Source organism: Leucoraja erinacea, chromosome 2, assembly GCF_028641065.1.
Source record: "Leucoraja erinacea ecotype New England chromosome 2, Leri_hhj_1, whole genome shotgun sequence".
Classification (NCBI taxonomy): domain Eukaryota; kingdom Metazoa; phylum Chordata; class Chondrichthyes; order Rajiformes; family Rajidae; genus Leucoraja; species Leucoraja erinaceus.
In genome coordinates this window covers 7,146,353-7,160,180 of record NC_073378.1, presented here as the reverse complement: position 1 = coordinate 7,160,180, position 13,828 = coordinate 7,146,353, and the positions used below count along the sequence as shown (strand labels likewise).

The 13,828-nt window shown below is 41.5% G+C and overlaps 2 protein-coding genes across 3 annotated transcripts in view; one reads left to right on the top strand and one right to left on the bottom strand.

Annotated features, from left to right (window-relative positions):
- trip13 (thyroid hormone receptor interactor 13) overlaps positions 1-13,828 on the top strand; it is a 64,859-nt gene that overhangs the window by 32,176 nt on the left and 18,855 nt on the right. The window contains exon 14 of one of the 2 annotated variants that reach the window (XM_055651330.1): positions 1,205-4,096. The exons of the other annotated variant lie outside the window; for it this stretch is intronic. Coding sequence (XP_055507305.1) covers positions 1,205-1,309 — 105 coding nt within the window. The 3' untranslated portion in view covers positions 1,310-4,096. Of the gene's footprint in view, positions 1-1,204; positions 4,097-13,828 lie in introns of those variants that run through there. 2 annotated transcript variants of the gene reach the window in all.
- Positions 4,096-13,828, bottom strand: part of LOC129706809 (uncharacterized) — an 81,663-nt gene continuing 71,930 nt past the window's right edge. Inside the window, exons 17-18 of the mRNA XM_055651318.1 lie at positions 7,700-7,876; positions 4,096-4,786 (exon numbers count right to left, since the gene is read on the bottom strand). Of these exons, the coding sequence (XP_055507293.1) occupies positions 4,303-4,786; positions 7,700-7,876 (661 nt within the window). The 3' untranslated portion in view covers positions 4,096-4,302. The remainder of the gene's footprint in view (positions 4,787-7,699; positions 7,877-13,828) is intronic.

Sequence of the window (13,828 nt, the reverse complement as noted above, 5' to 3'; positions counted from 1 at the left end):
TAGTGCCTTTCAACTTCAAGCCAAAACACCCAAGCCACCATTTGCAGTAAGTAGTGCCTTTCAACTTCAAGCCACCATTTGCAGTAAGTAGTGCCTTTCAACTTTAAACCAAAGCTCCCAAGCCACCATTTGCAATAAGTAGTGCCTTTGAACTTCAAGCCAAAGCACCCAAACAACTATTTGAAGGCAGTGCCTTTTTACTTCAAACAAACCATATTTTCATGTTCAAACCACATTAAGGGTACTCACAGTTGTGTAGACATTTGTTCAGTGTTATTCAGAGCTCAGAGAGACATGACCCTTGGCTTCATCCATCTTGCAGAGACTGAGTGAGGCACACCACTTCCTGGTTTTATAGTCCCTCCCCCTCCCTCCAGCAGGGGCAGCAGAGGGAATGGTGAATTAAAAAAAAAACATTAGTATCTCTCTGATTTTTCATCGATGGTAAAAATCCTCCGCACCCGTAAGGCGGAGATGGGCTCTGAGCGAGGTGGCCAAAAATGTGGCAGCGCTCTGTTGGAAATCGCAGCACAGTGGGCCAAAAATGGTCAAGATCAGAGATTTAGCAATATAGATGTGTGCCTGTGTGTTGTATGCCTGTTATGTGATGTGTCTCTGATATTCTAATTGATTTCCACGGTAGTTTTGCTTTGACATTAAATTCAATTAAGTGACCAAAATCAGATTCATGGCTCTTAAATAATTACATGGCTTGAGATTTTTCGGCTGTCTTGTCAATTTTGAATTGAACCCCTTATTTGTTGCATTGTGTGATTTGGCCTTGAGTTACTAGAAATTGTGATGTGCCCTCCTGAGTTTGGTGATTTATGTTGTGCTGCCTTTGTAAGGAATTATTATCGTATCAACCATAGTTACTTCAAATGGGGGCTCCATTTGCACGCAGGTTCCCTGAAAATTGGCAACCAGGGTGCGATGGCATATCTGCAATGTTCTGTTTATAAACAGTGAGTTGCTGCAGAGTTACATTCCAACCAGTGGTATAAAGGCAACTTTTACTTCAAGGTTCCATGGTCAACATTTTGTGCACACTATTTTAAAATATCACAATACAGCCATTATGACCTCCTGCCAGACAGACTATTCTGCCAAACCAAGGGTGATTTGAAATCGTTTGTTACATTGATGTGCGGTGTTTTGTGCTACATTGAGTTGTTTTTCATTTTATTTTGCACTTTTTCATCAGTCATCATCAGTGACAGTAGAAAAGTTCCTCGAAGCTCTATCCATGGTGGTAGACAGGCAGTTTGAAGATCAGAAGAAACTAAATAGTGTGAACAGCAAGGATTAGTGCGGCCTTTGGCTAATAAATATTTGTGCAGCGTAAAATTATCCTTAAAAAAATTATGAAATTGCCTTCAATAAGCACTATTTTACTTTGATTATTAGAACAGCGGTGGTGGATGTTTCATATGTATGTTGTTTCTTTCCACATTGGTAAACGATGTTTCAATGAAATGACTTGCGATAATTTTTCAGACTGCTTTTATAGTTACCCAGCCAAATGCTCAAATATTTTCCTTTCAATTATTCACAAAATGCTGGAGTATCTCAGCGGGACGGGCAGAAAGCATCTGCAGTTCCTTCCTATACACTTTTTTAATTATTCAGTTACTTCTTTCACATTTGCCAAAACTGTATAGAAATTACTGGCCGTTTGACTGTAGTAATTTATTGTGATGATACTTAATAATCATAATTATACTTTATTAGCCAAGTATGTTTTGCAACATACGAGGAATTTGATTTGTCATACAGCCATACAAATAAAAAGCAACAAAACACATTTTAACATAAACATCCACCGCACTGACACATCCGTATTCCACACTGATGAAATGCTTTAAAAAAGTTCAATCTCTTCCATTCTATGTTCTCCCACGATCGGGGACCCTCGAACCGTCCGTTATCGGGTCGATCTTGGCTCCCATAGCCGGTGGTTGGTACCTCCGTGTCGGGGCGATCAAGCTCCCGCATCGGGGGGGATCTCGGCTCCCCCGAGCCGGGTGATCGGACCCCGGGTCAGGGCTAGTCGAACTTCCTGCGACTTTGGAGCCTCCCGACATCAGTCTCTACCCGAGACTGCGAGCTCCTCGATGCTAATGCAATTAACAAGTATTATTAAATATGTACTTTAAGCATGAGTGTGTAGGAAGGAACTGCAGATGCTGGTTTAAACTGAAGATGGACACAAAGCTGGAGCAACTCTGCAGGACAGGCAGCACCTCTGGAGAGAAGGACTGGGTGATGTTTTGGGTTGAGACTGAAGAAGGGTCCCTACCTGAAATGCCACCCATTCCTTCTCACCAGAGATGCTGCCTGTCCCGTTGAGTTTACTCAAGCTTTTTGTGTCTATCTTAAGCATAGGACTGACAGGTGCCAATTTGTGATAGGTTGTGTGATGAGGCAGGACACACAGTTATGCTCAAATTACTGTAACACAGTCATACTTGCTTCTGTAATTGATTGCACATCAGCTGGTCCAGGTCATTAACACTAAGACATTATATGACATTTATATAGATGTATATTTTTAAGATGTCTGCAATATAATGGATTCCCATAGAATGTGTAGAATTGAAACTAATTATTCAGACCAGCTGATCTATGGTGGTATTTATGATCTGCAGAAGTTTTTCCTTCAACCATTCTCCAAACCAATCAGGCTATCTTTCTATTCTTTACTGTGCTGTTAAATGCATCTATATACCCACCTCAGCTACTCGGTGTATGTTCTACTCTTCAGTTTTTTTTACAAAGCAAAGTCATTTTGGATTCCCTGTTGATTTATCTCCCAAGAAATTGTTCTTCATTTGACCTCTAAACGATTGGCAGCCCCATCACCCAATGAGCATAACAATTCTTTAATAAACAGTGGGAGAGTCCTGTCAATCTCCAGACATGATGTCTTCTACATTTCAATGAATTTGAAGAACCTTTTGAAGGATTCAGCACATTTAGTAAAGAGGCAGATTATTTTGCATTTATATGTGAGTACTAATGTTAAACTATAACACCTAAAATAGAGACTGACAGATGGGTATGGGGGGGGGGGGGTCAAATGAATAAAATCAGTTTACACTTGTAATGTTGAATTTTGCGTTTTGCTGACAAATTTTTGTCCTACAGTTTTGAGCTTGAGCTGGGAATGTGTTTTTAAAAAAATTAGAAGATATAAAGGGATGGTATAAAATTTTATAACCAGGTTAGTGTGAATTTTCTGCGAGTTTTATCTTGCTCACTATAACTAAACATTTGTCATGTAATAATTTGTTGAAAAAAACTCAGCTAAAACAAAAAACTCATCAATTTCTTCCTATAATTACTTTTTTTTTGGTTGGGTTGAGTAGGGCATTGTTTTTAAGAAGGGATATCTTAGTTCTATACAAATGTTCTGTCTGATGATCACTGTATTTTATCTTGTACATTGTTACTTTGTAAAATATAACTCAATAATGATGCATTATTAAGGTAGATAAATAATTTGATGATATGCAGTTAGATAATCCAAAGCTTTCTGTACATCCCACAGTTGGTTACTCTTTAACGTTGCCAAAAATGGTGAATTGCTACTTGCATTTTGTACAAATGTAATTATTGATTCATGCTATACTGTCCGATCATATTGTAGTACCCTGATTAAAAATGTAATCCAAGTTGAGAAAGTAAAAGTACATGAACTGTCTTTACCTATGCAGTATTATGTTATGAGACCAGAAAAGCATTCACAAAAAATATAAAATGCAAATTAGATTTGACTTCCAGAACTGAATATTTTTTGTGTTTGGCAAATTTGAGTTTTCACAAGTTGGAGTATGTCTGGGTTGCAATACTTGTTTAACAAGTTAATGTGTGATCTTTTCATGTGCAATGTTGCGGCAATTAACTTCCATCTGTTGTCTTAGATTACTCCATTAGTACACGAGTTTAAGGTAATCAGCATTGTCTTTTCTCAGAATGTTAGCAGGTTTAGATAATTGCTCCGAGTATGTTTCTAATTGTGCGTTTTGAATTTGTCTGTTTTCCAATTGTTTTGATAAATTGAAAATATCAATAAAAAAACAAATGCAGCATAGATTTATTTTGTTACATTTTTATTCGTGTACTCCGTTTCAATAAGAATCTTCTTAAATGAAAGTGAATGAAAACCAGCTATCTAATTGACCCAAATTGCTGTTTTACACGATATGGCTTTCTTTGGGTCAGATTTTTAAATCCCATTATTTTACTTTTCTTAAAAAGGCCTAATTTAAAGTCCAAATGCTTTGTATAATAAGTGAGTTTTCAAAATTTTGAATGTGTATTTTCATCAGCAATTCCCTTTAAAGATACTTCAGATGGAGTTAACAATCGTTGTAATTTCCTTAACTTTCTCCATTGCATACACAATTTGTACAGTAATCCTAAAATCAGGAATGCCTCGATAAACAAGAGAGCAAAACTAATGTAGAATGCAGTGATTATTTCTTCAGCGGTCAGTTTCATTGACAGAATATCTTGTGTGACCTCATTACATAGTTCTGGAGACTGGGTGGTGGTTGGTCTGGCAGTGGTTGTAATATTCACAGGTAAATGTTTCTCTCCATTTTTATTACACCAATCTTTGGATTGCATTTTGAGGGCAATTCTGTTCCAAAGTGCCGTTTGTTGACTCCGGTAAGAATTGCCTGTCCAGTCTGATACGTCTGTAGTGACGTTTACAAATTCTCTGTTGGTGGATGTATATTTAGGCCACTTCGGTATCCTGTGTGGCCCTTTGTTTGGGTTACTGTTAAATTTAAAGAAACATTAAGAAAATAATTAAAACTCTTAGCCCTTCATGCCTGTTCTATCAGCCAATACAATAAAGGCTATCTAATCTAATCTAATCTAATCTGTTACACAACTGTTTCAAAGGCTCGCACCAGGGTCTCTTCCATACCCCGCAACACTGCTCTCTCTCCCCATCCCCGCACTCGCAACAAGGGCCGAGTCCCCCTAGTCCTCACCTTTCACCCCACCAGCCATCACATACAAAAAATAATCCTCCGTCAGTTTCGCCACCTCCAACGTGACCCAACTACTAGCCACATCTTCCCATCTCCCCCCATATCTGCCTTCCGCAAAGACCGCTCCCTCCATAACTCCCTTGTCAATTCTTCCCTTCCCTCTCGGTCCACCCCCTCCCCGGGCACTTTCCCTTGCGGCCGCAGCAGATGCAACACTTGTCCCTTTACCTCCCCCCTCAACTCCTTTCAGGGACCCAAGCAATCGTTCCAGGTGCGACAGAGGTTTACCTGCATCTCTTCCAACCTCATCTATTGCGTCCGCTGCTCTAGATGTCAGCAGATCTATATCGGTGAGACCAAGCGGATGGGCGATCGTTTCGCCGAACACCTCCGCTCGGTCCGCAATAACCTAGCTGACCTCCCGGTGGCTCAGCACTTCAACTCCCCCTCCCACTCCGCCTCTGACCTCTCTGTCCTGGGTCTCCTCCATGGCCACAGCGAGCAGCACCGGAAATTGGAGGAACAGCACCTCATATTCCGTTTGGGGAGTCTGCACCCCGGGGGCATGAACATCGACTTCTCCCAATTCTGTTAGTCCTTGCTGTCTCCTCCCCTTCCTCAGCTCCCCTGCTGTCTCCTCCCACCCTCCAGCCTTCCGGCTACTCCTCCTTTTCCCTTTCTTGTCCCCACCCACCCCCACCCCTGATCAGTCTGAAGAAGGGTTTCGGCCCGAAACGTTGCCTATTTCCTTCGCTCCATAGATGCTGCTGCACCCGCTGAGTTTCTCCAGCTTTTCTGTGTAACCTACGATTCTCCAGCATCTGCAGTTCCCTCTTTAACACTGTTTCAATGCCTAGTTGATCAGAATCCCACCTCTATGTTATCTTGCCACCTTTGCTAAACACCATGCTCCAACTTGGGACATATGCAAGGTGTCGCTCCCGCATGTGGAAGCGTACCAAGAGGTGGTATTATTTTGTGTGGAAAATAAACTTGATTCTCTAACAATGGCCCAGCTTTGACTTTTGCACATATTGTAGCTACAATTTAAAAGAGAAATCAGGTGATTTGTTAAATTATAGTCCAATATCTAAATTCCAAGTTTACGGAGAAAATTCATTTGCTTTCGCTGGAAGAAGTTGAAGTGAAATGTGTTGAGATGATACAAACACATTTCAAAATGCTGATAGGACAAAATCTCACTTTGCCCAGTTACCTTCCTGTGATGAGGTCTCTTGTCTACTGGATAATGAATGGTGGAAGAGAAATGGTGAATGAAATATTTTGACTTGACCTGGCCTGTTTCAGATTTGAGCCTGGGGGAACCCAATGGTTGCCTGATGAAATACCTGATGTACTTCACTGTAGATAGACACAAAATGCTAGAGGAACTCAGCAGGACAGGCAACATCTCTGGATAGAAGGAATGGGTGATATTTCAGATTCAGATTCAGATTCGAGAGTGTACAGTACAGAGACAACGAAATGCATTTCAGGCCGAGACCTTCAGTCTGAAGAAGGGTCTTGACCTGAAACGTCACTCATTCCTTCGATTCAGAGGTGCTGCCTGTCCCGATGAGTTACTCCAGCATTTTGTGTCTATCCACAGTGTAAACCAGCATCTGCAGTTCCTTCGTATGTATTTCATTGGGACTCTGCAGATCCAAACTAGTTAGGTGGATGTTACTAAAAGGACATCTACTTCTTGGAAGGCTGATGAAGCAAAAGGGCTGCTGCTAACTGTACTGAAAGCTCCCACTGTAAATGCATGTTCCTGTTCTCCAAATCTTATGGAGTAACAAAGATATTTAGAAACTATTAAAATATACTTATTATTTTTAAAATAAGACATCTTCAAATCTAATTTAATCAAAAATATTAATAACAACCAAAAAACAAGCAACTGTCCTTTTAAAAGAAGGATGGTGATTCCGTTTAAATGACCAGACTGATTCCTGGGATGTCAGGACTTTCATATGAAGAAAGACTGGATAGACTTGGCTTGTACTCGCTAGAATTTAGAAGATTGACGGGGGATCTTATAGAAACTTACAAAATTCTTAAGGGGTTGGACAGGTTAGATGCAGGAAGATTGTTCCCGATGTTGGGGAAGTCCAGAACAAGGGGTCACAGTTTAAGGATAAAGGGGAAATCCTTTAGGACCGAGATGAGAAAAACATTTTTCACACAGGGAGTGGTGAATCTCTGGAACTCTCTGCCACAGAAGGTAGTGGAAGCCAGTTCATTGGCTATATTTAAGAGGGAGTTAGATGTGGCCCTTGTGGCTAAAGGGATCAGGGGGTATGGAGAGAAGGCAGGTACAGGATACTGAGTTGGATGATCAGCCATGATCATATTGAATAGCGGTGCAGACTCGAAGGGCCGAATGGCCTACTCCTGCACCTTTTTTCTATGTTTCTATGAAAGGGTTGGATTTTGGTTGAGGGATCAAGTATAAAGTGGACACAGTTAATCCTCGCTATAATTAGGAACTGCACCTGGACTCAGCAGCAGATCAGTTTGCACTTACAGTTGACATTCAGTGTATTCTGCACTTCAGTGTTACAGCGCACAGTTCTGCAAGTCAAGAATGTGCTGGTCTTGGCACTGATAGCTAACGCAATCTGGTCCGATGTTGAGAATGTGCTGAAAATTGAATGCCTTGCTTAATGTCACAGGAAATATTCCCCTACCCATTGTGTGCAAAGTTTGTCCAGTAAGCCATGAGGCTGAAAGATATTTGCTTCTCCGTTTCATTGTATTCTTGAGTTGGATTTTTAGCAACTGGGTCTCCAAACAGGTAAAGCAAATCATCTAGATGAGAAGCACCAATCCATGGAGAAATCCGAGAGGAGGAGGAGGCAGGATGGCTGGAACAAAAAGCAGATTTTGTCTTTTAGTACAAAAGTATACCTTTTACCAGCAAATTCAGTGTAATTCTAGTGGAGTATTAAACTGCTTTTGTACTGTTGCACCCAGCACCAACCAACATCTTTGTCTTGTTGACAGAGAGAGAGAGAGAGGGGTTATTGGCCTCCCACCATCTTACCAAGTTCTCAATCTCTTTCTTGTCCTTCATCTCATTGTTCCTGATCCAGCCCCCACAGTGAAATTGTATGCATTTTGTATCGTATGCATTTCGTTGTCTCTGTACTGTACACTGACAATGACAATTAAATTTTTGAATCTGAATCTGAATCTGAATCACCTGCAAAAATTTAGATGGAGTTGGCGTAGAATTTGGCCAAACAGTTGTGAGTGTATAGGGAACTGTCATTCGTCACTGTCACTGTATGTCATGTTGTTACTTGTGGGCGGAGCACCAAGGCAAATTTCTTGTATGTGGATACTTGGCCAATAAACTTACTTACTTAAAATATAGTAGGGGAAGGGGAATGGAGAACACAATCTTGCAGGGCACTGGTGTTAAGGTTTATTGTGGAGGATGTGTTGTCACATACCCTCACTGATTGTCATCTATGGGTGGCAGACTGGGGTGCTTCGTCCTGGGTAACCATATAACCATATAACAATTACAGCACGGAAACAGGCCATCTCGACCCTTCTAGTCCGTGCCGAACACATAATCTCCCCTAGTCCCATATACCTGCGCTCAGACCATAACCCTCCATTCCCTTCCCCTCCATGTAACTATCCAATTTATTTTTAAAAGATAAAAACGAACCTGCCTCCACCACCTTCACTGGAAGCTCATTCCACACAGCCACCACTCTCTGAGTAAAGAAGTTCCCCCTCATGTTACCCCTAAACTTCAGTCCCTTAATTCTCATGTCATGTCCCCTTGTTTGAATCTTCCCTACTCTCAGTGGGAAAAGCTTTTCCACGTCAACTCTGTCTATCCCTCTCATCATTTTAAAAACCTCTATCAAGTCCCCCCTTAACCTTCTGCGCTCCAAAGAATAAAGCCCTAACTTGTTCAACCTTTCTCTGTAACTTAGTTGCTGAAACCCAGGCAACATTCTAGTAAATCTAGTAAATCTGGGTACTGAGTGATAATCATGCCATAACTGAACAGAAGAGTATGTGCAAGTTGGGAGGTATGAACATGAAGCCTTCAGTGCAGAGAGCACAGTGGAACATTTGAATTCTATGCAAAGTCCCAATTGATAGACATTGTTAGTTAGTGTGTGACGGGCCATGTCTGAAGCTTGTGGTGCAGCTATTGGGATATAGCATTTGAAGATGCATTCATTCACCATGGCGACCTGTGAGAAGTTACTAATCTTTTTGTGGCACAGCATCTTGGTCCTTGGGCTTGACTGCGGCATTGTTTGCAAAAGACGTTTGGAGAGCCTGATGATCCATGGAGGGTATAGAGGACTTTGGTCCTACTCACACTTCCTCCACTATGCCAGTGTGGTGGTATTTGTCATGTCTCAAGCATCAACATGAGTACCTGCATGCCTGCCAGCATCTGCCAAAGAATAAGCATGAAAGGCACAGATAATGCTCATTGCCTCAGGGTTAGTTCTTTTAAAAAGGTGAGGAGGAACTTCTTTAGTCAATGGGTAGTTAATCTGTGGAACTCATTGCCACAGAGGACTGTGGAGGCCAAGTCAGTGGATATTTTTAAGATGTGTTCTTGATTAGAACGGGTGTCGAGGGTTATGGGTAGAAGGCAGGAAAATGGGATTAGGTGGCAGAGATCAGCCATGATTGAATGGCGGAGTAGACTTGATGGCCCGAATGGCCTAATTTGACACCTAGAACTTGTGCACATTGCAACTCCCAGTTTGTGGTAGTCATCTTGATGCAACAATGTCTCTGAGGTTTTAGGTTGCCGTTACCTTAAGAAAGAATGTCATGGTAATCTATTGAAACATAATTTTATGCATGATACAACCTTAATTTTTTTTTTTAAAGATGCAAAGTGCTGGAGTATCTCAGCTGGTCAGGCAGCATCTCTGGAGAGAATGGACTAGTAAAATTGGACTACTGTAATAAGTAATGTTGTTTCCTTGATGTGTATAGTACACTGAGCTAAAGTCTTTCTCAACGACATTAGAAACATAGCAAATAGGTGCAGGAGTAGGCCATTCGGCCCTTCGAGCCTGCACCGCCATTCAATATGATCATGGCTCATCATCCAACTCAGTATCCCGTACCTGCCTTCTCTCCATACTCCCGATGCGTTTAGCCACAAGGGCCACATCTAACTAGTTTGTTTGGTTGTTTGTTTGTTTGTCTTTTTGCACAAAGTCTGCGAGCATTGCCACTTTTCATTTCACTGCACATCTCGTATGTGTATGTGACGAATAAACTAGACTTGGCTTAACTCCCTCTTAAATATAGCCTCAACTACCTTCTGTGGCAGAGAGTTCCAGAGATTCACCACTCTCTGTATGAAAAATGTTTTTCTCATCTCAGTCCTAAAGGATTTCCCTTTTATCCTTAAACTGTGACCCCTTGTCCTGTGACATTGGTATAAAAGCCACAACAAAATTCATTATTAAAAGGCTGGCTTAGATGCGATACCTGTCCCTAGACCTCCTCTCTTTACTCTGTCCAGGGACCCTAACAGTCTTTTCAGATTAGGCAGAGGTTCACTTGCACCTCCTCCATCCTCAACTACTGCAGCAGTTGTTCAAGATGTGGACTCTTATACGGTGAGATATCGGTGAGACCAAACGCAGACTGGGCGATCCTTTTGCTGAACACCTTCGCCCAATCTGACTGGGCCTACCTGACCTCCCGTTGACCAAACACTTTAATTCCCCTTCCCGCTAGAGTAAAGAGTAGGAATTAACTGTTCAGAATGGCAGGCAGTGACTAGTGGGGTGCCACAAGGCTCTGTGCTGGGACCCCTGTTACTGTATTTGCAATATAGATTAACGATTTAGACGAGGGAATTAAAGGTAACATCTCCAAGTTCGCGGATGACACAAAGCTAGGTGGCAGTGTGAGCTGCGAGGAGGATGCTATGAGGCTGCAGGGTGACTTGGATAGGTTGAGTGAGTGGGCAGATGCATGGCAGTAGCAGTATAATGTGGATAAATGTGAGGTTAAATACTTTGGTGGCAAGAACAAGAAGGCAGATTTATATCCGAATGGTGTCCGATTAGGAAATGGGGAGGTGCAACGAGACCTGGGTGTGCTTGCACATCAGTCACTGAAAGTAAGCATGCAGGACAAGCAAGATGCAGGAAAAGTGTTCCCGATGTTGGGGGTCCAAAACCAGGGGTCACAGTTTAAGAATAAAGGGGAGGCCATTTAAGACTGCGATGAGGAAAAACTTTTTCACCCAGAGAGTTGTGAATCTGTGGATTTCTCTGCCACAGAAGGCAGTGGATGCCAATTCACTGGATTCTTTTCAAGAAATAGTTAGATTAGCTCTTAGGCCTGAAGGGATATGGGGAAAAAGTAAGAATGGGGTACGGGTTTTAGATGATCATCCATGATCATATTGAATGGCGATGCTGGCTTGAAGGGCCGAATGGCTTACTCCTGTATCTATTTTTCTGTTTCTATGACCTTTCTGTCCTTTGTCAGAGTGTGGTTGAACGCAAATGCAATACATTTTCATAAAGTTTCTGGCTTAAGCCCTCTCTCCACCACCTCCAGTTTAAATTCCATTTGGAATATTTTGGATAACCATGAAACCAAGAGGAACAGCGCCTGATATGTTGATTGGGCAACTTAAAACCCAGTGTTTTGAAAATTGATTTCTCTGACTTCAAATAATCCTTGCATCCCCTCTCTCTCTGTCCCTGCCCCACCCTAGTCGTTATACTAGTTTCATTCTCGTCCTGCTGTACTTGTTTGCTTGTACTCATTTTCATCTAGCACACTGCTAACAATGGCCTGCTTCAATTGAATCATTGCTACTTTTTTGCATATATTCACTCATTTGTTCTATTTCTCTATATATCACCGTCTCTATCTCTTGTTTCCCTTTCCCCTGACTCTCAGTCTGAAGAAGGATCTTGATCCGAAACGTTACCTGTTCCTTTTCTCCAGAGGTGCTGTCTAACCCGCTGAGTTACTCCAGCTTGTCGTGTCTAAACCAGCACCTTAAACCAGCGTTTCTTAACCTTTTTACCCTTACGGAACCCTTGAAATAATTTTCATGTCTCAGGGAAACACTGCATAAAACTCATTATAAACCTTTATTAATCTCTTTCCTTCGCTTTCACAAACTTAAAGTTCATAAGGCAAACATAATACATTTTTCTGACAATTGGTTTAAGCAAAAAATAACATGTTTTTCTCAGGTTTAATGACAAAGCACAAAACAAATGAAATCAAACTGCTTGTTCAAAACTTCAAATAAGGCAAATGGATAAACTTAAAGTTCATAAGGAGAAAGAGATTTTTCAGAGAGAGAGAGAGAGATAAAGAGAGAGGAGAGAGAGAGAGAAATAACAACACACTTTTCATAAACTAACAAATATGAACATACTTAAATTTTAAAATTCATATAACATCCCTAAATGATGGGTAAACATGTCTAAATAACCTGGGTGAATGAGGTACCTGCACACCAGGAAGCACAGACATAGAAACATAGAAATTAGGTGCAGGAGTAGGCCATTCGGCCCTTCGAGCCTGCACCGCCATTCAATATGATCATGGCTGATCATCCAACTCAGTATCCCGTACCTGCCTTTTCTCCATACTGATGGAGAACTGGCCTCAACACCCTCTGCAGAGAGTTCCAGAGATTCACCACTCTCTGTGTACTCGAGGATTTCCCCTTTATCCTTAAGACCCCTTGTCCTGGACACAAACCATCCGTCTGTACGTAGTCAGATACTCTCCGTCACGTCAGCTCCTGTCCACTGACCACTTAAAGCCGTTTCAGACTGACGCTGTATAGACTTTCATAAATATGACGTCGCTAAATATGCCGTACGTGTATAATAAAATTACGAATATGAAATTAAACACAAAAATGACAAAAATGCATTTACATATGATTAGCCCATTTATCTCTATTTCTCTCGGAACCCCTAGTGACCTCTCGCGGAACCCTCGCGTTATGGGGAACCCCAGTTGAGGAACACTGCTTTAAACATTTATCCCTGGTGTTTAATGGTGTGAGCCAGTGGTGAAATTGGGCCCTCTGCTGGTAAGAAGAGGCAAAATCAACTCTGAATGCACACAGCAACACGTGAAGTGTGCAGCATCCATCTGAACCAATGTGCATTGCAATCCATGTACCTGTTCTTGTTTTTGCCCAGTATATATGGATTCTTTTTAAATGTCATCATGGCCTCCACAGCAGTAGAGCTGCTGCCTCACAGCGCCAGAGACTCGGGTTTGATCCTGACTATGGGTGCTAACTGTACAGAGTTTGTACATTCTCCCTGTGACTGCATGAGTTTTCTCTGGGTGCTCCAGTTTCCTCCCACACACCAAAGGCATGCAGGCTTGTAAGTTAATTGGCTTCTGTAAATTGTCCCTAGTGTACAGGATACAAAAGTGGGATAACATAGAACTAACTAGTGTACAGATGATCGACAGTTGGCCTGGACTTGGCAGACCTGACTGTTTCTCTAATCTAAGTAGCAAATGCAAACAAACCTGACTAATTTAATTTAAATAAAAGATAGAAAGACTGGAGTATATGCATTAGATTTGGATTTCCAGAAGGCACTCTCTCAAGCTGGAACAAACTATTTTGACACAGGCTGAAAATTCAGCCTTACCCTGTGACTAACCAAATATCATTAATAATAACAGAAATGTAAAATGAATTGAGAGTGAGGGAAAAAAGGGAAATAAAGAAAGCAAGCAAATACAATAAAGAAACAGATTTCTCTACGACCTTTCCAATGCTCAAGCTTTACAGTCAATAATCA